At 42.9% G+C, this 23,166-nt stretch overlaps 1 protein-coding gene across 8 annotated transcripts in view; it reads left to right on the top strand.

The window, feature by feature from the left end:
* The window catches only part of Unc5d (unc-5 netrin receptor D), a 517,885-nt gene that overhangs the window by 445,847 nt on the left and 48,872 nt on the right, over positions 1–23,166 (top strand). For 3 of the 8 annotated variants that reach the window (XM_075986465.1, XM_075986468.1, XM_075986469.1), the window contains 4 exons: positions 1,070–1,084; positions 1,836–2,021; positions 6,076–6,453; positions 10,045–10,129. In XM_075986465.1, coding sequence (XP_075842580.1) covers positions 1,070–1,084; positions 1,836–2,021; positions 6,076–6,453; positions 10,045–10,129 — 664 coding nt within the window. The remainder of the gene's footprint in view (positions 1–1,069; positions 1,085–1,835; positions 2,022–6,075; positions 6,454–10,044; positions 10,130–23,166) is intronic. The other 5 variants (XM_075986467.1, XM_075986464.1, XM_075986466.1 and 2 more) reach the window with 3 other exon arrangements.

Below are 23,166 nucleotides of genomic sequence, written 5' to 3'. Positions count from 1 at the left end.
AGCCGGGCTGCTCCCCTGCATGTGCTCCTTTGTTAAGAAGGTGTGTGCTCCCCAGAAGTATCTTTTAAATGGTTTTCTTATCACTTAGCATTATACGAGGAAGGAAAAGAACTAACTGATCTCAATTCCAAGTCTGCTCACTGTGTCCTGGTGTGATGCATCTCCTGTGTTCAGTGTGCTCTCTGCCCTGAGTGTCATTCTTCCCTCCAAGGAAACATGGGGATGGGAGCATGACCAGGTTGGTGGATGCCTCCTTGTTCCTCCAAAAGATAGGCAGGCGTAGCATGGAAATTCTGCAGTGGAGGTGTGGTTCCTGGTGTCCGCAGTTCTGGGGAATGATGGCAGTGTGTCTGCCTGCCCCCATCCTGGAGTTAGAATGAAGCTCTGCGTCTTACCCTGTTGCATGGCACAGCTTCACGATGCTTTGCTTATTAAACGTGTCTGTGGAACTCCTGACCTTTCAGGCCTGACTCCTTCTGACGGCTGTGCTCCTCTTTGCCCGATATTTTCATGCGTTTCCTGCACTACCGCTGATTTGGTTCCGCTTGGTCTCCACGTTCAGTCTTTAATTTGGTAACACCTTATTTTATGGCCCACTAACTTCGTTGAAAATAAATTCACTTTATACTTGTGTGACTAGCATTCCCCATTTGATAAGTACCATCTTAGGGTGCGAGGAATGCATAGTAAGTGTGGTGCAATTACAAGGTAAATATATGATGTGTTTCTTTTATCCCCTCAGCCCAACCCTTGATGGCAGAATAATTATTTCGGACCTATTACGTGTACTTGCTACATAATCTGTTGGGAACTTAATTATGTAGTTATTTCTTGCCACCTTCCATTTCCATACACTCTGGGATGTCGCCTCTTTTAGGATTGCCTTGTTTTAGATAATTCTTCTATGTTGAGTTATAATAGCCCTTATCAACCTGCTTTTGGGATGAGCCACACCCAATATGTGTCTGGAAAAGAATTCAGCTGTAGCTTCTCCTGGGGGTTGGGGAGACATCCACATCCTAAAATTAAACTAACGTTTTTATTTTTGCTTTGCCCATGCATTCAATAGGATGGAGTAGGCGAGGTATGGGAGAATCAGCATGTGACCCCTAACAAAGTGTCAGAGTCTAACAGTGGCTTGGTACCAGAAAACAGTTCCCATAGACACAAGAGCCCATGGTAAAAAAAAAAAAAAAATTTACCGTGGACATAAGAGCCCTCAACAATCAAAATATTCCTGTCTCACATAAAAACTGCTCTCGTGGCGATTACATATGCAAAACCAAGGTTATTGCTGTACTCTGACTGAGTATTTATATCAAAGTTGACATGCTCATAAACTCTAATCTCTTCTAACTCTCATACCATGTTAGCACCCTACCCTAAACAGCTTTATGCTAATGCATGTGCCCCGAGCCCCCAATGAGCAGAGAAGCCCCTCTTTTTTTGTCATTTGTGTGAGTCTGTTTTCCCTCAAATAAAAATAAAAATATAAGAACACTTTTCAGGTAACTATGACTTCCTTAAATAAGTTAAGGAGTTGTTTGTTCTTACTAGAAAAAATGTTATATTCTTTGCAAAATTGATTCTCTCCAAGTCCATTACATGGTAAGCTACCTTCACACAGTTAAGATATTTGACTAGCCCTGCTCGGATTTATACAAGGAGCTTTGGAAACATGACTAGTATGTGAATGAGAGTCTAACTTGAAGCTAGCTTCCTGTGTGATCTGAGCAGTAGGCTCCAGACTCCAAGAGCATACCATGTTCTGTCCTGGGGTGGTTCTATGGCCTTAGCCCATGTTAGCCACTTAGGACTTCTCTTGTGTCTTTCAGGCATTGAAAATGCCAGCGACATTGCCTTGTACTCGGGCTTGGGCGCAGCTGTCGTGGCCGTGGCAGTCCTGGTCATTGGTGTCACCCTCTACAGACGGAGTCACAGTGACTACGGCGTGGATGTCATTGACTCTTCTGCATTGACAGGTGGCTTCCAGACCTTCAACTTCAAAACAGTTCGTCAAGGTCAGCGGCATAGGTCCCCCAACACCTTATCCTCAGGACCATGGGCCTCACTCACACAGGGGTCCCCATGTTGTTGACCCTGTGTGAAGGTAGCTCTTGGTCCTGAGAGCCGCTACCAACGTGTTTCCATTCATGACAACACCAAATTTGATAAAATGATTTTCTTGGTCCTCAGCAACTGTTAAGATGCATGGATCTCAATTTATTATTGGCAACATTCTAGTGAAGTAGTTCAATCTTTTATATTTAGAATGCTTAATGAGTTATGTTCTCAAATTATCCAACTTTTATCTTTAAAGAAACCTGAAATACTTTCTATGTTTAAGAAACACTTTATATGTTTAATTTCATTAACTAAAACAGTCATCACTAAAGGCCGAGGAAACAGCTGTAGATCACAACTTCACAAGCACCTTTATTATATAGATTTTATAATTTACTCATTTCGAATAAGTAAAAAGGATTTAAAAGGTATCTGAGGGGTCAATTAGACAACGACAAAATGAAATTCCAGGCTAAAGGACTTTCAGCTACTGCCAAGTCCAACCAATCTTTTGTTGTAGGGAAAGAAACATTTTTCATGTCAACTCACAGCCATGCTCTTTCTCAAAAGAGAGAGAGTCATTTAATGCTCTATTATGAGCCAACCCTGTTCCTGAATTCAAGGTGGTGATAGGATATATTTGGTTTTAATTTAAGGCAAAGAGAAACTGTTTCTCTTCAAAGGATGGAGTTTTCTCCTCATTACCCATGCCATGGCTTTTATTTCTCTTCATAGTGTGAGTATTGCCTCTCCTAGATGTTGAAGACTTTCTGTGCCCACTGTCGGTTGGGCACACAGGCTACTGAAGTACAAACCCAAACCTGATACCACAGCAATTAAGATATGACTAGGAGAGATGGGCTTCCCTTCTTGGCTTTTATTTCTGGGCACCTCTGTGTTAAGCTGCTATTGGTGAGCCAGTATTGTGTACAAGTCCCCTTGTTTTAAAGCCAGTTGTATTATCATATGAAACAGCTATGAGGCAAAGCAGTTATTCTGAGTCACCGTTTCACAGCTATAAAATGAGAATGCTAACATCCTCCTCACAGTGTTCTTGTGAAATCAAGTTTGCCTAGAATAACACGGGGAAGCCCTTGGCATTTGGGAAGAGCTCATATTCTGAATATAGCGCTAGATGGTCACATGTTCTCCGATCAAGGGATATCAGTATGTTCTGTGGAACAGCAAGTAACAGATACAGGAGGTTGGCAGTAGCCTTTCCTAAACATGCTTAGGGAACGGTGATTTACATAAGTTGGACATATCTCCTCCTGAAGGAGTGTGTCAGAATGTTGGTATATTATGAATCTCTAAAAGAATCACTTCATCAGAGCATCTGACCACCCTGTTTATTTTTTGTCTAAGAATTTCATAAATATCATGATAGAAGATAAAGTATTTTTCTATAACTGTTACTCTCCCTATATCCATTGACAATGAACTTCATTTTTATAGAATGTGACTTTAACCTCCACTGTCCTGAAGATGATATCTTCATGAACACAACTAGTACCCCAGGCAGGGGAACACCAAGAATGTTAGGCAGAATGGTGTCCCAGTCTCATTTCTGCAATGAAATTGTAATGAAATACCTCAAAGAAAAGAAACTCAAGGGAAAGAGGGTTTATTCAGCTGTCAATTGCAGATGACAGTTCCATCATTGCTGGGAAGTCAAGGTTAGAATCGGAAGCAGCTAGTCATGTCCACAGTTTATTGCAGAGAGAAATGAATGCTTATATTCTTACTAGTGCTCAGCCCACTCTCTCCACTCTTACAGGGTTCAAGACCCTAACCCAAGGAATGATGCTGCCACAGTGAACATGTTATTCCCACATTATTAACACAATCCAGACAGTTCCCCACAGACATTCCCACGGGTCAATCTGATCTTGATAGTCCTTCATTGAGACTCTCTTTTCAGGCGATTCTATGTGTGTCAAGTTGCCAGTGAAATTAAAACTAACCTTTACAAGTATAATCTGCTATGGTGTGGTCGAATACAGTCTCAGGAGGTGTAGACCCCTGGGTTCAATGCCTAGCACTGCAAAATAAGTAGACAGATAAGAAGATAGAAAGGAGCCAGACAGAATAGCATGCTTATATTAAAAGAGGAAAATAGGTTTCTAAAGAGAAGATAGGGGTAACCAGAAGTGTGTGTGTATGTGTCTATGTGTGTGTTGGTGTGGGGAGCAGGTAACTGGCCCTAATCAGGCATAAATTAAGTTGGCAGTCAACATTTTCTATTATAGATTTGTGCATGTGAGTGTGTGTTTTGTTTGTCTATGTTCTCTCATTCTCTCTGTCTAGTTCTCTCTCTCTCTCTCTCTCTCTCTCTCTCTCTCTCTCTCTCTCTCTCTGTCTCTCTCTCTCTCTGTGTGTGTGTGTGTGTGTGTGTGTGTGTTTCTGTGTCATGGGACCCAGGACTTCACATATGCAAGGCAAGTTTTCTACCACTGTGCCACGGCCCCAACCTCGTACATACATCTATACCCAGCTACGTTCCTTGCCTGTGCTGTCTACATTTCAGAAATAATTCCCCCATGTGCTAGGCGAGTCTTTTAAGAGTAGTCAAATAATCAAAAATTAAGCTTCGAAAGGTGGGAGTTTGTGATCAAATAGCCAGCAGATTTGGGGCTATGAGATTTTGAAGTCTCCATGGAAACTGCTGTTTCATACTGTTTTCAAATGTGTTATATTCTTCAGTCCCTCTTTTTCTTGGGAAGACCACAGACAAGAGCAAGGTTATCATCTGTTGAACTCAGTGTGGTTCTGTTAAAAAGGACCGCATGATGGTGGCTGCATCTCAACACAGCAGCCCAAAGATGGAGAAAAGGGCATCATCAAAGGGCCATTAGCACTGCATTCTCATGTCTTATTTATTTTCTCTGTGATTCTTGGTTCTTAGCGCATCCCGACGCACCGTGCAAAAAGTCAAGGTGATAGATCCTCTCTTGGTGCTTGTACAAATTAGGAAAATAGAAAAACAATAGAGACTAATGTAGTACTGTCTAGAACTGAAACATTTTCAAAAATATCATATTTAAAACAATTTTTTTGGTCAGGTCCCAAAGGGAAATTTTTTAATATGATTTGGGTTTCCATTTGAGCTGTCGTATTGATGAAGTGATGTGGGTGGGAGGCTCGGGAGGGAAGGATGTTCGGTTATTTACTAATAAATGAGATTACTTCATCACGAGAAAATATCACAGGCTTCGATTAACATTTGGCTTGGGAGAAAAAAAAATGGTGAACCTACCAGATGATTAAAACCCCAGTCCAATTTCTTCTGTTTTTATGAAGATTGTTTTGTTCATTTGTTTTAAGCCAGAAAGGCTACCTTTTTGACATGCCTCCCACATACAAGCCAAGCCAATCTCCACTGGAGCATTAATTCCCTGCCAGAGTAAGGTGTGTGTTGTTCAAGGACATTGGCTCCTCAGACAGTGATTGGTAATGTCCCCTGAACTATTTTCTCCGAGGCATTTCCCTGACCCAGCTCCAGGAACCACTCAGAATCCCACAAGGGATTTCCCACAGCCTCTATGGGCTCATAGAAGCAACACTAAGAGTCACCACACTGTGGCATCTCTTGCTATTTAAAAGGAACAGATGTTATTTTGCTTCAAACTGGATTGCAAAACATCTTTCTTATTTCTTCTTCTTCTTTTTTTTAATACCTTTTCTTTGCCAGTTAAAATAATCACACAAACACTACCTGATACAGCCGCCCAATCTAGTGTCCGAATTCCTTATCTTGAAAAGAAGGCATGCAAAGAGTCCTGGGTATGAAGGGGTGGGGCCCATGCCACTCAAAATACAACCTGGAAGGCCAGAGGTCCCCATTCATTTCCCAGACACTGGTGTGTGACTCCATCTGGATGAGTAGAGCCAGCTGCTGCCAATCAGTGCACCCGACACCCATGCATAGTCTCCGTTAATAGAAGCAACAGCAAAAGAGGAACCGGGGTGTCTCTTTAGTGTCTGAGTGACCGATCGATCTTGTCTTACCAGGAAACTCTCTACTCCTGAATCCGGCTATGCAGCCAGACCTGACAGTGAGCCGGACATACAGTGGGCCCATCTGTCTACAGGATCCGCTGGACAAGGAGCTCATGACGGAGTCCTCGCTCTTCAACCCTCTCTCTGACATCAAGGTTAAAGTCCAGAGCTCATTCATGGTTTCCCTAGGAGTGTCGGAGAGGGCCGAGTACCATGGCAAGAATCACTCCGGGACTTTTCCCCACGGAAACAACCGCGGCTTTAGTACAATACATCCCAGAAACAAAACACCGTACATCCAAAATCTGTCGTCACTGCCCACAAGGACGGAGCTGAGAACAACTGGTGTCTTTGGCCATTTAGGGGGGCGCTTAGTGATGCCAAATACAGGTGGGTGGTAAGTGTGTGTTTGTACCTTTTCCTTGTTTGTGTAAAGACTTTTTTTTTTTTATAAGTATGCAGTAAGATCCCTCTGATTCATTGTGGGAAAGCGTCAAAGGTTGTGGCTACACTTGGCATACACAGCTCAGTAGTGCTCCTGAAATAGGCGGAGCCTTCTCTGTGCCTGCAGGGACAGAACAATAAGTGTGATGCTGGTGATAGCCATCTTTTTTCAGGCAGTATGGGTGGGCGCCGCGTCTGAGACCCTTTGGAGTATGATACCTAAAGGATGATAAGGAGGAAGCAAACACAACCCTTTGTTACAATCTACAAGTACCATGCCTATTCATTGTGTGTGTGTGTGTGTGTGTGTGAGTGTGTGTGTACATAAACTGACAATTTAGTGCAAGAACAGTCACACGACTCATTTTTCTGGCCTATGAGCCATCTCTATGGCAGTGACCTTTGATAACCACATTAGTTTTTTTTAAATTATTATTTCACTGGTTCTTGGCAAACAATGATGATGAATCTTTGCATCACCATTCTTTGAAACTCAAGCATCAGTTGTAGGCTGATGTCATCAGCACAACAAATTTCTAAATATGCATTTCCCTTCTTTGAGTATTAAGGGAGGAGATTTTCTGGATATTTGGACTGGATATTTTAGAACCCTGGCATAGATCACTTTCAAAATGGCATCCTAGATATAGATCGATCTTCAGGGTTGCTGCCTGAGACCCGAGTAAAGCAGAAAAGCAACTTGTTTCTCTTCTGAGTTCTAAGCCACGAAAACTAACAGTGTGATGAGCCCCAGGTGGACATTGATGGCTGAGAGGGACAGGACCGTTTAATCTGGCCATGTTCTAACCCAGAAATTAAATATGAAGCCAAGGTTTTAAAGAGTGGAAATGGCCACCATTTTATTTCATAAAATGAATTCTGGGGCAGGGCCAGTCTCACGGTATGAGAGCCTGTCTGGTGACTTTGTGAGTTGAAACTGAATTTCTCTTAACTTGACAGATGTTGCTTTGCCCTCCCCCAGATTACTTGTGTCCTCTCATACACTGTCCCAAAATATATTTTATTTCTGAAATATTGAGTGAGTGCCAAGACCAAAACATTCATTGCCCATATTTGCTTAATTTTCCTTAAAGAAACACAGAAATGAAAATTAGGAGAAACAAAAGATGTTTCTTTCCCCTTGTCTCCCTTTGAGGAACATTCATATTATATACAATAAAACTCAGTTCACTTGTCAGTCATAACCATGAGCGGGAAGTTTTCAAGTCTCCTGACAAGAACCACCGGACGAGATTGCAGCTGTACAGTGCAAATGAGGTTTAGGAAAAAGAAGTGTAGGGAATTGAAACATGCTCCTTGTTATTTGCGGGGCATAAATGCAAACTATGCCCTGGGGAACTGGAGAGCACAGAAAGAATAGCAAAGAAATTAGATTGCTCTAATGCCATCCATCCCAAATTGCCAGGCAGTGCACTCTGGAGATCATTTATTATGCAAAATATGAAAGAAGAAACTCAGACAGGTGGTCCTGTTGTTATACCAAATTTAAAAAGAAAAAAAAAAAAAACCTGTCAGAGTAGCTAGTAGCATTGGGGAACTGCAATTTTTTTTTTAAAATCAAAGGGAATTGGTGAATGACATGTTGCAAATGGAGACTTCTTGAAGGGACCATAGGCATAAAACATTCCCGCTGTGTTTTCTTTTTCATACTCTGAAACGTGCCACCAACGGACTAATGTCCCCTGCCCTACCATCCTTGTTCCTGTGATGAGCTGTCTTCAACCTCCATGTTTGAAGGCTAATATAAATTATGATTGAAGCAGAATAAAAAAATAAAAGAGCCAATGAACGAGCTTCTTGATACAGGCTGAATTTAGGAAGAACTTGAATAAGGCTTCAATCTAAACAAAGGGAGTGAAGCTTACTTGAAAGAAATGAGATATGCGAGGACCCACAAACAGCCCCAGGCAACGACGGTCGACACAAGACAGCATAACTCAGAGCCTGGTTTTATGCTAAGAAGTTTGAATCCTTTGCATACATTTTCATACTGGTGATATGTTTATTCCGTGTCAGGGAAAGTGCTAAGTGTTGTTAATGTAACGTGACACGGTTGTCTGCTAGTCTGCTGGGCTTCTACAGAGAAATCTTCATAGTTCTGTGTAATCACAGTATAGAGATCCTGAAGAAGAGGCAATAGAGGGACAAAGGCCAAACTAAGAGAAGGTTGAATGACTAGGACATAGGTTCTAGGTGACATATGAACATCCAGAATATACCAAGCTACAGTCTGTCTTCAATACCAGGAAAAGATACCTACAATGGAGACCATGCCATTGGGTAGCCGCAATTAAGGAAGAATAGCAAATGGAAGGAACATCTGATTGGAGGTCCCCAGCATGTCGATTACAGTTATCCCACTATTGATGTAAAGGTGCAGAATAGAAATGCATCTTCTTACTGAAAAGCTGTGCGCGGGATTTCAACGTGCCCCATTCTTACTTCTAGTGAAGGATATTTTCAGTCACTAGCGTGTTACTGAATAACGATGTAAATATGAATCACAAATGACTTGATTCACAGTAAGTCTCGCACTCCTCGACTCTGTAGCTGCTGCACACACACAGAGAAGAACAGGAAAAGCTTGACAACAGCAACCTGTAAGCTTTCTCTGCCATTATCGCTAACAAAAGGAATAAGGGTGAAAGCGGCATTGCTCACAGCATAGGATGCCCAGAGATTTTTATTTTGTGTGGCGCTCTTACTGTTTCTCTAGTTCATTTCTTTTTGTAAAGAGAAAGTCACACTCAAGAGAATCCCAGTTTTTCCCAGATGTCTCTCTTTGTCCAAAGTAAAGGATTTTCTTCATAATCATAAATAAGAAATCGGAGACATTTCACACGCGGTAGTGTAGCTTCACAATGACATGGCATGCGTGTGGTTAAGTCACTGTCTCTCCTTTGACACTTCCCGACTGCCGTTTGCAGATTTAAAGTCACATTAATTGCACAATGACACAGGTTATCCTAAAACTTCTCAGACTCTTGGTATTTTTCCTAATTCCTTTGAAAAAGATGCGATAATTCACATAGCCCATTCCTCAATTTACTTGCAGACATTGCTTGTAAGACTATCTCATTCCAGGTTCAAGGAAAATATTAACTTACCCATCATCCCAGACACCCTCTCTGGAGATGAGAACGAGACATATAACCACATTTTATTTTTAATTTGGGAGAAAGTTAGTTGAAGGGCTGATAAATTCTTATGTTGTCAGGTATAGTTGGTAGTTTCTGGTCTTGGGATAGCCAGTCTTTTAAGGGAACTGAATGATGCTGGCAAGATTTCAGATAAAAATGAACATTGAATGTGCTCTCTTTTGGTCACTGATATAGATTAAGGGTTTCCTCATATTTTTCAGAGGTCTTCAAGGTTTGTTATTTATAAATCATAAATCAGTAAGAGGAAATCTTTTGTGTGTGCATCAATAAGGTGCCCAAATAGCATGCTTCAAATTAATTGGGCTATTTTTGTATGACCTCTTGGCCTTTTTTTTTCTTCTTCTTTTTGTCTTAGGGGTGAGTCTACTCATACCTCATGGCGCCATCCCAGAGGAAAATTCTTGGGAGATTTATATGTCAATCAACCAAGGTGAACCAAGGTGAGAGACTGAGAAGGCCAGCATATTAATCATTCCTTGATTATTCAGTGGGATTTCTGCAGAAAATCTGAGTTTCTTGTTCAAATGAGGGAAAGAGGTCTCGGGATGAAGCAGAGACTATAAAGGAAATACAGTTCTGCATTGCGTCTTAAGGTTATTGGCGTCTAAACCGGAGGCATGAAGTGGGAAACGGTGAACCGGTAGACAGATGCATGACCAGTAACTGTGCCTAAACTTTGCCACAGTGTCACCTGCACACAAAATTAAATGACCTTTGCAGATCTTGCTTGGTGCACAGCACTGTGTGGGGCCCTCAAATGATGCTATCCTGACTCTTCAGGTTCATCAGAAGGCCCACTCCTTACAAGTAGGGAGACAATTGCTTAGATGATTTTCCTAAGTGTTGGGAAAAATAAATGTGGTCTTCAATAGCTTTCATGTCTGACAGATTTCAACAGCATTAAATTCAATTACATGAACAGATACAAATCTTGTCACATACTCTTTTTAATGAAAGTAGTTGGTTATTTTCTTACTGCATCTCTAACATTTCTAGAAATGTTGCCTTCTTCCACACAAGATAAAGCTAGCTACTCTTTAGAAAGCAATTTGTCTCATAAACTGGATACATACCTCTGGCATTTTTAGTCATAACATCTTGGTTGTTTTAAAATAGATTTTCTGTTGTTGTTGTTGTTGTTGTTAGTATGGAATACATGAAAGAAAAATACTGGAAAGAAAAAGAGCCAGAGAAACAGATGGTTGAAACAGATTCTTTTATAGTGATTTATACAGAAGGATTTGTGGGTACCCAGTGGTTCTACCTAGCTCTTCTATGGGGTTTAAAGAGAATGCACGACAATATTCCACGAGCTGGTTATTAGTGAATCTCTCGGGGGATTTAGCATGTGGCTGTGCTATGATAGGCACTTGAAATACATTTTTGGTTGTGTAGAGATCAGTCTGTACCTACCTGTATCTACCTCCTTAGACAGCATAATAGTCTAGATACAATTGGTTAGCATGGACCTTAAAAGGCAAAAGGTGGCCCTTGTAGAGGTGCTGATGGCTTAAGGAACTGCAGCTGGCAGATATTGGGAACAGACTCAGAGAGGTTAGCTTTGTTTTGGCATGCAGTACCAGGCATTGAACCCAGGTACTCAAGAATGCTAGGCAAGTGCTGAACCAGTGAGTTGTATAGAGCTGCGGAGAGTTTCACACAGTCTTAGGGAAGTTAGTTACTTGATTGAGGTTGCTGTCTCATCTGTATGTTTTTAACTCATTGTCCCCGCAAATGTCAAGTGGAGTCATCCCTCAGCATCCACAAAAGTTTGCTTCCAAAACCCTACAAAGACACCAAAACCCCAAGATGCTCAAGTACCTTACATAACATGTCACAGGATATATGTTTAACCTATGCACACTCCCCACCCTGCTTTCTATCAGCTGTAGATTACTGATACCTCCTGATTCCATATTGTGCTGAGATTAAAACTCTGCCCATTTTCAGTAAAGATGAGGTTTATTGTCTACAAATGTGGAATACTGAGTACTTACTAAGGTGAGCCAGTCAATCCTCCCTGAGTCATGGCCTTCTGCCAATTCAGACTTCCCTACCCTTTCCCTTCATTGTAATCGATCTTCTGGGTCTGTGCTCAGCTCCTTCCATTCAAACCCATCCCCAATGCCTTCCACCTCATTATGAGAGCCTGCCTAGGGCTACTTCACATTTTTCTGAGACATCTAATTTACAGCGCACCTCCATCCCAATCTCTTTCTGGAAGCTTCCCCATCCTAAGAGGTCAGAAAACGAAATGTGCCAACAGGCATCAAGTATATGAGGACTTAAAATGCTCAAAAATATTGGAGAGGAATGATTGCATAGGGTATCCTGCAATTTTAAGGTGAGACAGAATACTGCCTATGAACTCACAGAGTCTAATAACCATGAAAGACAGGTTGGCCTAGTGAGGTCACTCCATGGGCCACCCTTTGCCTTTTAAGTTCTATGCTAACCAATTGGGGTTGTCCATCTTTCTAGACTATTACTGCTGTCTAGGGAGGTGGCTACAGATAGGAATGGTTTCCCTAAGATTTTACATCAGTGGTGTGTGAGTTTTCCTTCGTATTTTACTGTGAAAATATAGAATGGTAAAAGGCACATGTTTCCTATTGTAACCTGTTAATGTGTCTTGTATCCTGATGGAAAGGACACTCTGGGCTGCAGGCTAGCCGACTTCCTTTGTAATCCTCCCCCCTCCCCCCCCCCTTTGAGTAACACCAAACTATCTGAAAACTGCTAAAAATAGAAAATGCCTTTCTGTTCCCATTTTTTTTGTTTGTTTGTTAAGCTGAGATAAATTTTTCCGTCTAAGCCAAGAAGCTGCTTTAGATCTGTGTTCTTTAGCTTTTAATCTTCTGACTAATCAGGAAAAGGCCATTGTGGTGTCTTCCTTTGTAATATCACTTGAAAACCCATTTTCATTTTATTCCATCCATCTGTCCGCATAAACTTGCCTCTAAATCCGGCACAGAGCAAAAATCTGCTGCCCCATTTCATCCCATCCCTTTGTGTTGGGGGTGTGAGAACTGGATTTGTTGGTACTTACCAGGTTGCCACACAGAATACGTGGGATCTTACAAACATCTTTACGCTATATTTAGATACAGACCTACCATGCCTTCGTCCTTACCCCATTTCTATTATCCTGGTCTAAGGGCTCCCCCGCCCCTGCCGTGTGGAACTCTGTTTGATCACTCTAGGCTTTCTGCCTGATTTCTATGGCTGTGGATAAGAAATTAAAGACACAAAACAGCCCTGCTATTAAAGGAATCTCACCTGGCTTTATTTTCAGGCTTCGATGTGTGTGTGAATGTGTGTGGTGTTCATGTGTGTATTGGTACATGGACATGTGATTCATGTGCCTGTTTACCGGACACGATGGCTTGAGGGGAAGCAGGTGGCAGAGGGCTGCAGCATCAGCTAAGAGTTCACGTATTAAACTGTAAGCTGAGACACAGAGCACCAAGGAGAGCAGGAGGATTTTGAAGCCCCTAAGCTGGCCTGCCCCTGCTGCCCCTACTGCCTGCTGATACAAGGTGATAAACCCCCTCCACCAAGGTCACGCCTCCCCAGCAGTTCCCTCAGCTGGGGAGCAAGTATTTAAAACAGGTGTCTATGGGGGGCCATTCTCTTTCAAACCACCACAGCTCTCAAAATGTTTTAGGGTTGGAGCATTTCTGATTTGGGGCTTTCAGGTTAAGATATTCACTAGGTACCATTGCAGTAGAAAGAGTCATGGGAATCATGAAAATAGAGTAGGTTCTGAATGCACCATATGGGCAGACTTAAGACAAGGAGGCAGGAGGGGGCTGCTTTCTGTAGATGTCATCTGAGTCCTGTCTGAAAAGATGAGAAAGGGGTCTTAGTGGTATCTTTCTCTCTAGGGAAATTTCCTGATGGCTGTAAGTCGAGGTGTGTGTGTGTGTGTGTGTGTGTGTGTGTGTGTGTGTGTGTGTGTATGTGTGTGTGAAGTCTTAAAGAGTGACCAGAACTAAAGGTTTGTCCCTTGTTAGAGTCACTCTGGTGTCACAACACGGCTTTAATTGTCTTTCTTCCAACCGCACAGCAGCCTTGCTACAGATGGGAAAACTAGCTTCATGCTATAAACAGACTGGGATAGGATGGCCTCCAGGATGGGGAGTGGGCTGGTCCCTAGAAAGTGAATGGTGATAGTATCAGGGCCTTCAGGGGAGATTTGCGGATGAGAAGCCTCCGGTTTCCCGATGGAGACTGCACATTATCTAGGCCACAGGCTCCTGACCTAGGGGCTCTGTGCACACGGTGACTGGAGCAATGGTTCTCAGTGAAGTTCGTCTCAGCATCTGTGTTCCCATTCAAAACATCTGGGCTAAAGTTTTTGTTCTTTGGCTTTTGTTTTATGTTTTCTCAGATATCATGGGTGGGTGGGGGATTTCCTCCTTTATAGAGTAACCAATTTCTAACCATTTTATAAAAGTGAAATTTGGGTATTTAAGTAAAAGGATTTCATCCTGTGGCCCTTTCCAGCTATCCTACAATAAGAACATTGTATGTCAAATTAGATAGACCAGTCCTCCTCACCCTGCTTTCTGCAGCACACCTTACCAATGGCTGGAGAGTAGAGAACTGGACCAGAAAATTATTATGGGGAGCTTTCTTCTGAGAAGCAATAAAATGAAACCAAAGGCAAACATTCATTTCTTTTTCCAATTACACTGTCATGTGGATATCCCAGACCAAATGCTTAGACCAGCATCGGATATGTAAGTGATCTTGCTGACGGCTTGACAAAAGGACACATATTTTGGCATTTGGGTGCAGCAAGGATGGGATATTTCAACTATTTTGTTTCCTAGGTTTGTATATATACAAGGAATGATATAATCTACTTAATGGGTACCAAGTTTGGAAAGGTAGAACTAGGTCATTTGAAACACCTTTTTAAAAGATGCATATATAGTGGGGGTTGCTTTTAATAGCAGAGTGTGAAATGACATCAAATGCTAAGAAGACAGAAGGAACTCTGGAATTCTGAGAAAAGAAGATGGACTTTCTTTCCCAAGATGAGTTTCTATCATACTATCAACAGCTTCATGTGGGTTTGATATCACAGTACACACACACACACACGCATAAACATAAATGGACACACACATATAAATATACACACATATACTTCCTCCTAAACCTTGCTTATACAGAGCATGTACAGAAAAAAATGTCCTTGGCTTTGTTTGGAATAACCTTATTTTTAGAAGGATAAGCAGAAAACATGAATACATACATTTATTTATCAATAAGATTAAAAGAGAGGCCAGCTGGCCATTATAGCAGATATAGAGGTTTATGAGAAGATACATTTGCAGTGATGTATGTTTATATCAAACTAATATTTGAAGCCCTTGTCCTAAAAGAGCCTCCCACCCCAGTGCAAGACTAAACAATACATTACTCAAAAGCCTTGGCTTCTTAGGAGATAAGGCATTCTTGATCCCAGATTACTAGAACTATACGGTAGTCCACATCTGATCCTAGCCACTTGAGTCAAACTAAGAGCACTTGCTATTCACTGACCCTGACAGCAGGTGGCTGGGCAGGCTACTGCTGGTGCTGGAGCTGCTGGTGCTGCTGGTGCTGATGTTGCTGCTGCTGGAGCTGCTGATTCTGGTGTTGCTGGTGCTGCTGCTGATATTACTGGTACCGGTGGTGCTGGTGCTGTTGGTGCTGCAGGTGCCTCTGCTGCTCCTGCTTCACAGACAGTTTGGCTAAACACTCCCAGGCCTACCCAGCACTATTCACCATCCAAACTTGGCAAACTCACTTCCAGCTGAAGCTACCCCCTCTCTCTGTAGGAGAAAAATCAAGCAGAAATATCTCATAGTAAATGTTGTGGACATGTAGAAGAATTTCCATGATTGGTGTTGTGAGTGCAGTTCAGTCAAAAGTTGTGACATGTCAGTTGTGTTCAGTCCTATGGACCAAGGAGACTATGATACCATAGATAGGAGGTGGAAGAGAAATGGTCAATTTATGCAACACAGAAGTGTTTGGGACCTAGTGGGTTTGTTGTTGGTGTTGTTTGTTTGTTTCATCTGTATTTGTGGAATTGACAGGACTCAGAAGCTGATTAGAAAGTTGTTGTAAATTACCCCATTTGGTTTCAGAGATTAGCCTGTCATAATGCAAGGCCAGTTTCCAACTGCCCTGTGTACCTGTTGAGAGACAGCATCTCATCTAGTAGACCCCAGCATCTCTCCAATGCATCTCATCTAGAGGACCCCAGCATCTCTCCAATGCATCTCATCTAGAGGACCCCACCATCCCTCCCATGCATCTTATCTAGAGGACCCCAGCATTTCTCCAATGCATCTCATCTAGAGGACCCCAGCATCTCTCCAATGCATCTCATCTAGAGGACCCCACCATCCCTCCCATGCATCTTATCTAGAGGACCCCGGCATCTCTCCAATGCATCTCATCTAGTAGACCCCACCATCTCTCCAATGCATCTCATCTAGTAGACCCCACCATCCCTCCCATGCATCTCATCTAGAGGACCCCAGCATCCCTCCCATGCATCTCATCTAGAGGACCCCAGCATCCCTCCAATGCATCTCATCTAATGAACCCCGGCATCCCTCCCATGCATCTCATCTAGTGAACCCCAGCATCCCTCCCATGCATCTCATCTAGAGGACCCCAGCATCCCTCCCATGCATCTCATCTAGTGAACCCCGGCATCCCTCCCATGCATCTCATCTAGTGAACCCCAGCATCCCTCCAATGCATCTCATCTAGAGGACCCCAGCATCCCTCCAATGCATCTCATCTAGAGGACCCCAGCATCCCTCCAATGCATCTCATCTAGTAGACCCCAGCATCCCTCCCATGCATCTCATCTAGAGGACCCCAGCATCCCTCCCACGCATCTCATCTAGTGAACCCCAGCATCCCTCCCATGCATCTCATCTAGTGAACCCCAGCATCCCTCCCACGCATCTCATCTAGTGAACCCCAGCATCCCTCCCACGCATCTCATCTAGTGAACCCCGGCATCCCTCCCACGCATCTCATCTAGTGAACCCCAGCATCCCTCCCACGCATCTCATCTAGTGAACCCCAGCACCGCCCCCATGCATGCACCTTGCCCCCTTCCTGATGAAACAAGAATGTGACTGAAAAGAGACAGAAAAAAGAAATCACATTTTAGAAGGCTATAACCTCATAGACAGATGTTTTTTTTTTCTTGCCTTCTCCAAAGACCTAAGTGAATTGGCTATAAAATTAGAATTATTTATAAGAAAATGACATTGGAAGCTATTCTCTTTACATACCAATTTATTTACCAGCTGCATGTTAGCAGGTTGCAGGGGAGAACCTTTGGGGATGGGGGCACGATGGCTGTCCTAGTTGGCTCCCTGTTGCTGTGACAGAGACCATATCCAAAAGCATCTTGAGAGGAAAGGTTTCTGCTCATCTGACAGCTCTCGGTCACTGTCCATCAGTGAGGGAAGTCAGGGCAGGGACTGAGACAGGAACTGAAACAGCATGGTGGGATGCTGCTTACTGGCTTGCTACCCCTGGCTTGTTCGGCTTCTTTACTTGTACCATCCAGGACCCCCTGCCCAGGTTTGGTGCTACTCCCCTCCCCAGTAAGCCAGGGCCTCCCACATCAATGATTAATCAAGACTTGCCTACAGGCAATTTAATGGAGACATTTTCTTAATTGAGATTCCTCTTCCCAGATAATTATAGCTTATGTCAATTTGACAAAAAAAAAAAAAAGTAACCAGGACAGTGGCAAAACTGAGGGAAGAGAGATAATTTCCAGGCCCCATATTACCAAGAAGTGACAAAAAGTGAGATGAGCCTGAGATGTGGGCCACAGCTTTTCCAGGCCACTGCAGTGTTCCCGGAGGAGCTGTTGCCAGTAGTGGCCACAGGGGACTGCTGGTGCTTACAGACTGTTGGCCAGCTGCTCACACCCACCCACTGTCACTGGGAAGTTTTAGAACCGCTGCTCATCTACTTCATCTACAATGAGCCCATTAAGGATCTTTCTAAATCAGCTAAGAAAACCATCACTACCATGCATTAGATGATTAAGTAAAAAGGTGTATGCTCTTTGTTTCTTTCCTAGGAGAATATCTAGGGCATACGTTTGTAGAAAACCATTGGGAAACTGACAGTGTCTCCCTTCCTGGGCAGACTAGGTGTCTGAGGCCTCCTGCATTGTTGAATTGTCCCTGAAAATGCTCTCACAGACAGACTCAAGATGATAGTGGAAGCAGACCCAAGTTCCTCACTAATTGCCTTGGTGTTTCTTAATACCATCAAGTTGACAATCAAAATTGACCATCGCACCGGTCAAGGTGTATGTACACATGCAGAGAGGGAGACATTATTGCCGTGCATCTGAAAAGCAAAGCAAAGCAAAATCCTAAAGGAGGAAGGATGGGGAGGGAGACAGAAATGTGAATTCTGCCTCCAGTTGATTTGATGGTGAGGACCTGAAGCTTCAGATTTGGGAGAACTGGGATGGGTCACTTTCAGAAGCGTTATCTACTGCCTCATCTTCATAAGTGCAAGCCTGCATAGATCTATGTGCCCTTCTTGTGGAGCTATTGAGTGTCCTTGTCTCTAATCGTGAACATTTTAGATCCCTTCACTAATCTCCACATTGGAGTCAAGGGAGAGGGATAAGAGAAGCTAGGAAGAGTGTGTGTGGGGGGGGAGAATTGTAAGTGTGTGTGTGTGTGTGTGTGTGTGTGTGTTGAAAGAGATGAAAGGGTTGAAGATATTGCCCAGATCTCTGGCTTGGGACCTGATGATTAATTAGTAGAGAGAGATTTGCTGGCTGAAGGTCACCTGAGAGTTTCTGATAACAGTTGCTCTAGGAACAACTTTGGATTTCTTTCCAGGGAATTGAGTTACAAGAGGCAGAGGCAGAAGGAGAGGGAGAGGAGAAAGAGGGGGAGAGAGACTCAATAAAGGAGAGAGAATAGAAGTAAATTTTCAATATAATTATGACAGGGTGGGGCATGGCCTAGTAAAATGAAATTTTGGTTCACACTCAGACCAGAAGGTATTGCAGTATCCTGAGTGACTGGCATGAAGTAATGATTAAGGCACAGACTCCACTTCCCTGCTCCATTCCTAGTGAATATCCTGCCTTTCCAGGTGAGACTCTACCTGCCATCTCGGAGCTAATTGAAGTGTACTGATGACATGCCACACTTATCAAGGTTTTACTTCCAACTTAGGCATTGAGATTTCATGAGATATAAAGAACTGTCAGAAATGAATTGGCGTGGCCCACTGAGGGGAGCACAGAAATTCCTACTGCTTTGTAGTAATATGGGTTCCAGTTAGTCCTGTCAAGATCCAAGAAAACCTTGGGAAGATCATTATTTTTCTCTAGACCTAAAAGTTTACATATTGTTAAGTATTTTGTGATTTGAATAAAGATCATACAGTCACTTCCTATATAAGAAGTCCAGTGAAAACTATAAAAATACCATTTCCTTTTCATTAACTTCCATTCTCGCCATTATGTGGCGATGAGTTCAAATCTAGACTAGCACATGCTAGAGAGGTGCTCTCCCACCGAGAGAGCACCTTTTTCTTATTTTTCATTTTGAGATAGGATCTCACTAATGGTCCAGATTGACCTTGAATTTTTTCTGTCGACTTTGATTTTAGATCTTCTTGCCTTCGCCTCAATAGCAGCTGGGATTACATGGCTGTACTGCCAGGAAGACCCAGGACTGATTTATGTGTATGTGTTGAGCTCATATGTATACATGCTCCTGTATATGTGTGCATATGTACACATAGATGTCTCTGCACGTAGTGGCCAGATGTCAATACCTGTTGTCTTTCTCTATTGTTCATTTGTTGTTGTTGTTGTTGTTTTTGGAAACAGCATCTCTCACTGAACCTGGAGCTCACTAATTCTGCTAGACTGGCTGGCCGGAAGCTCCTGGCATTACCCTGTCTCTAACTCCTTATCTTTGAGATTAGAAGTTCATGCCGTTATCCCTAATTTTTAATGTGGGTGCTGTGGATCTGACTTCAAATCCTCATGGTTGCACAGTCAGCGCTTATCTGACCACAACCTCCGCCTACAGCCATAATTTTTTTGTTTATTACATAAGCAACAGATGTTCTCTGGTTGATTTAGTTGTCACCACGATGCCACCACACTTCCGGGCTTAAAAACAAGTCTTCTTTTTTATTTCAGTTACAATGAAAATATTAGTGGTTTACTCTCAAGACCCTTATAAAAATCAAGCAAAAAAATACTCCCATTTCTAATGATTCTCTGGTCTGTCCTTTATACCTCCAAGTGTATTGTCTGATTCCAAGCACTAAGATCCTGGTGGGCTGGCACTATAGTGGAAGATAAGTGACCAGTTCAGGAAGACAGGTAGCTTAGGTCACCTTGAACATGCTGGGTCACCATCTGCTCCCAGGCTTTCTTTGCTTGCTAGTGATGGATGAAAATGCATAACTCTCCTTGTTCCTCCTTGTTCATGGCTCAATCCAGGGTTTGAATTCACTGGATTGCTTTAAGTGAGTTTTAGAACAATGTTACTGAAAGCATCAGATGCATGGCGTGTCCCTATCCTGGCGATTTGGCATTAATTGACTCTACCCTGTGACTAGGGAACTCCTGGGTAAAGGTGATTCCTAAGTAACACAACAAAGCAGGGCTCTGCCAGTACCCGGGAAGTAAATGGTTGCCATTTGGGAGCTACATTCATTCTTTCATGCTACCTTGCCATGCGCTGTAATAAAAGGAGACATTTATCAAATAGTATCCTAATGGACTAGAGGTGTTAATGCGCCTTTAGTGGCAGATTATACTCTTTCCCCCAGTAAAATCAAGATGATTTTTTTTTCCCACAAAGTCATTTATGTTAGAATATAATGCCAAAACGAAATACAGGAAAAGGTGAAAAAAGGAGAAAAGAATTCATACACCAATTGTCATTTTAAGACTTGCTTCTTTTCAGAAAAGCCTTTGCCCCAAAAAAACCCGGCCCTGCTTTCTTTTCTCCCTCACACCCCTCGGTCCACAAGCACACCTCGATACAAATTGCCATCATTTTAATCAAAGTGCATTTGAAGCCCAAGTGAGCTCACAATGGGAAGTGATTAGAGTGGTCCAGGGGAGTCTTTAATTAAAGATGCCATTGACAAGATAACAATGGTTCTGAATGCTGTTAATAGAGCGAAGTGGAAAGCACACCTTAACTCAATAAGAGGAAAGTCACTGGTTCATGGGTTTGATTGCACATTGTGAGCAGGCACCACATACTGTAATTATTTTTATTTGTGTGGCCATCTCTTTTATTGCCCATGCTGGAAGTAGAAATAACCTGTCCTATTAAGATATTTAATATATATCATCCTTCCCACTCCACGTAGTTATAGTCTAATAAAAATGCCAGAAGACACTAGCCCTCGGTAAGGCTACCTTCATGCTGCGAAGACAGTCCACACAGCCCTGGGAAGACATGAACCGTCCACCTCCTAGCCCCCTGGGTACAATCTAAGTTAAACCAGCAGACCCTCCCAGGTGCCCATAAGGATTCGCGCAAGCACGAACACCTCTCTGGATGAAGGAGCAGTGCCTCCAGCAGCTGCAGCATTGACACCCTAATAATGAGCAGCACCTTGATTAGTTCTGCCATACCTGGGAGATAATGCAGGGCCAGGAGCAGGAACACAGGATGCCAACATACGAAATGGTTCAACAGTGACAGAACGGCTGCCTACAGACTCACCAGGCTTCTCCCGGGAGTTGTGCCTGTTCTTCCCTTATGCCAAGGGATTCCCCATATGACTAATGTGCATGACCTTGAGGAGCAGACACTGCAAACGTTCCAGAAGGAGCGCAATGAAGGGTTTTAAGAAGGCAGGAATGACAAGAGTCAGGAAATCTGAGACTGTTGTTCTGTTGACTAATGGATGGAAGGAGGAACCTCGCCTCAAGCACCGTGCAGCTGTAAAAATGCCAAGAAATCCTTTTAGCTTAGTGGGATCTCTGCTACTGAGAACTGTAAGAAACGCTTGTTTTAAGCCAATTTGTTTTTGCTGTAGTAATAATAGGACAGAAACTCGGGTCTTTACTTGACCACTGTACAAATCATAATATTCTGTCTTCCCAAGGCTTCCTCTGCTGGAACAACTCTCATGCCAGAAGTTGCTTACAACCCCAGCTTTGGGGATGAGGTGTTTAGTTTAGACATTCAGCACTTTCCTGGCATGCCTGAAGCCCTAGTATCTAATCACTAGATAAAATAAAATTCCACGCTTGAAAAGTATAGCCCATGGAAAAACTCCCCCCCCACCACCACCCCAGCTCAATATTAACATACACACAATCACACTCAAACACATACACTCACTCATACACACACACACATACATTCACATACAGGCACACACATTTACACACATGCACACGTGCACGCACGTGCACACACACACACACGCAGTCAGCACTAATAAGGTAGTAGATCCCTTTCCCAATTCTGCCTCAGAGTGGACATGTGACATTGGTTTGGTCTTGTCCCGCTACCCAGCCACATCCTTGCCACTAAGCACACCAGACCCTGGGCCTGATTTCTCCCTAGGTCTTCCCTGACTAAAATGAAATAAGATTCACATTTCCTCCAGAGAAAGCTGTTTCCCTATTCAAACTGTAAATGAATAAACAACTTACTAGATATTAAAAACTGTCACGGCAGCATGATGCATGGGTCCGTTCCTCTTCCTCTTTCACAGTGAGGCATCATTTCGCTTCTAAAAAGCTCAACACTGCATGAAAGATGAGCCTTAAATTGTGTCTAGGAACGGGTGATTTGCACATGATTTGTGCTTCCTTTAGTATATTAATTGGTAAACACCCTACAAATGTGTATGTGTAAACTAAAGCCTTTTAACATATGCAAACAGTTTAATCTCTCTCACTATGGTGCTGCTCCGTTTCAACAAGCTCAGACACTCATTCCGGGTGTGCGGCTCCTTCTCCTCCCACCACCTTCCCCTTTGTGCTGTCTTCTTCCCCAGATCCTGTTTTAGATAATACCATGTGGGTGACCCAAATCTTTAAATCCTTGAATGGTAGAGATGCAGTTCAGTCCCTCGTGAATTGTACAGGGGGCTGTTTTAATCCACTGTTCTCATCTGTGCTCCCTGACTAATGGAATACAGAAGCTTGGATGAGCTGTGGCATTATTTCCAATCATTGCTAATCAGCCTCCAATCTGACATCCCTACTTATGAATAGATGCTGCCTACAAACTGGAGGTGGAAGAAATCAGCTACAGTGGGATGTTGCTAATAGTAGTAGCATCCAAGGCCTGAACACTGAGCATTAAACTTGACCAGCATCCGGATTCCATTTTGGAAGCCTTCCCCATATTTTTCAGAAGACCAAGTCCCTCCTGTATGTCGGGTTCCTTTGAATAATTTTTTAAGAGCA

This window comes from Microtus pennsylvanicus, chromosome 9, assembly GCF_037038515.1.
Source record: "Microtus pennsylvanicus isolate mMicPen1 chromosome 9, mMicPen1.hap1, whole genome shotgun sequence".
NCBI lineage: Eukaryota > Metazoa > Chordata > Mammalia > Rodentia > Cricetidae > Microtus > Microtus pennsylvanicus.
The sequence above is the reverse complement of the archived record's forward strand: the minus strand, read 5'-3'. Positions and strand labels throughout refer to the sequence as shown.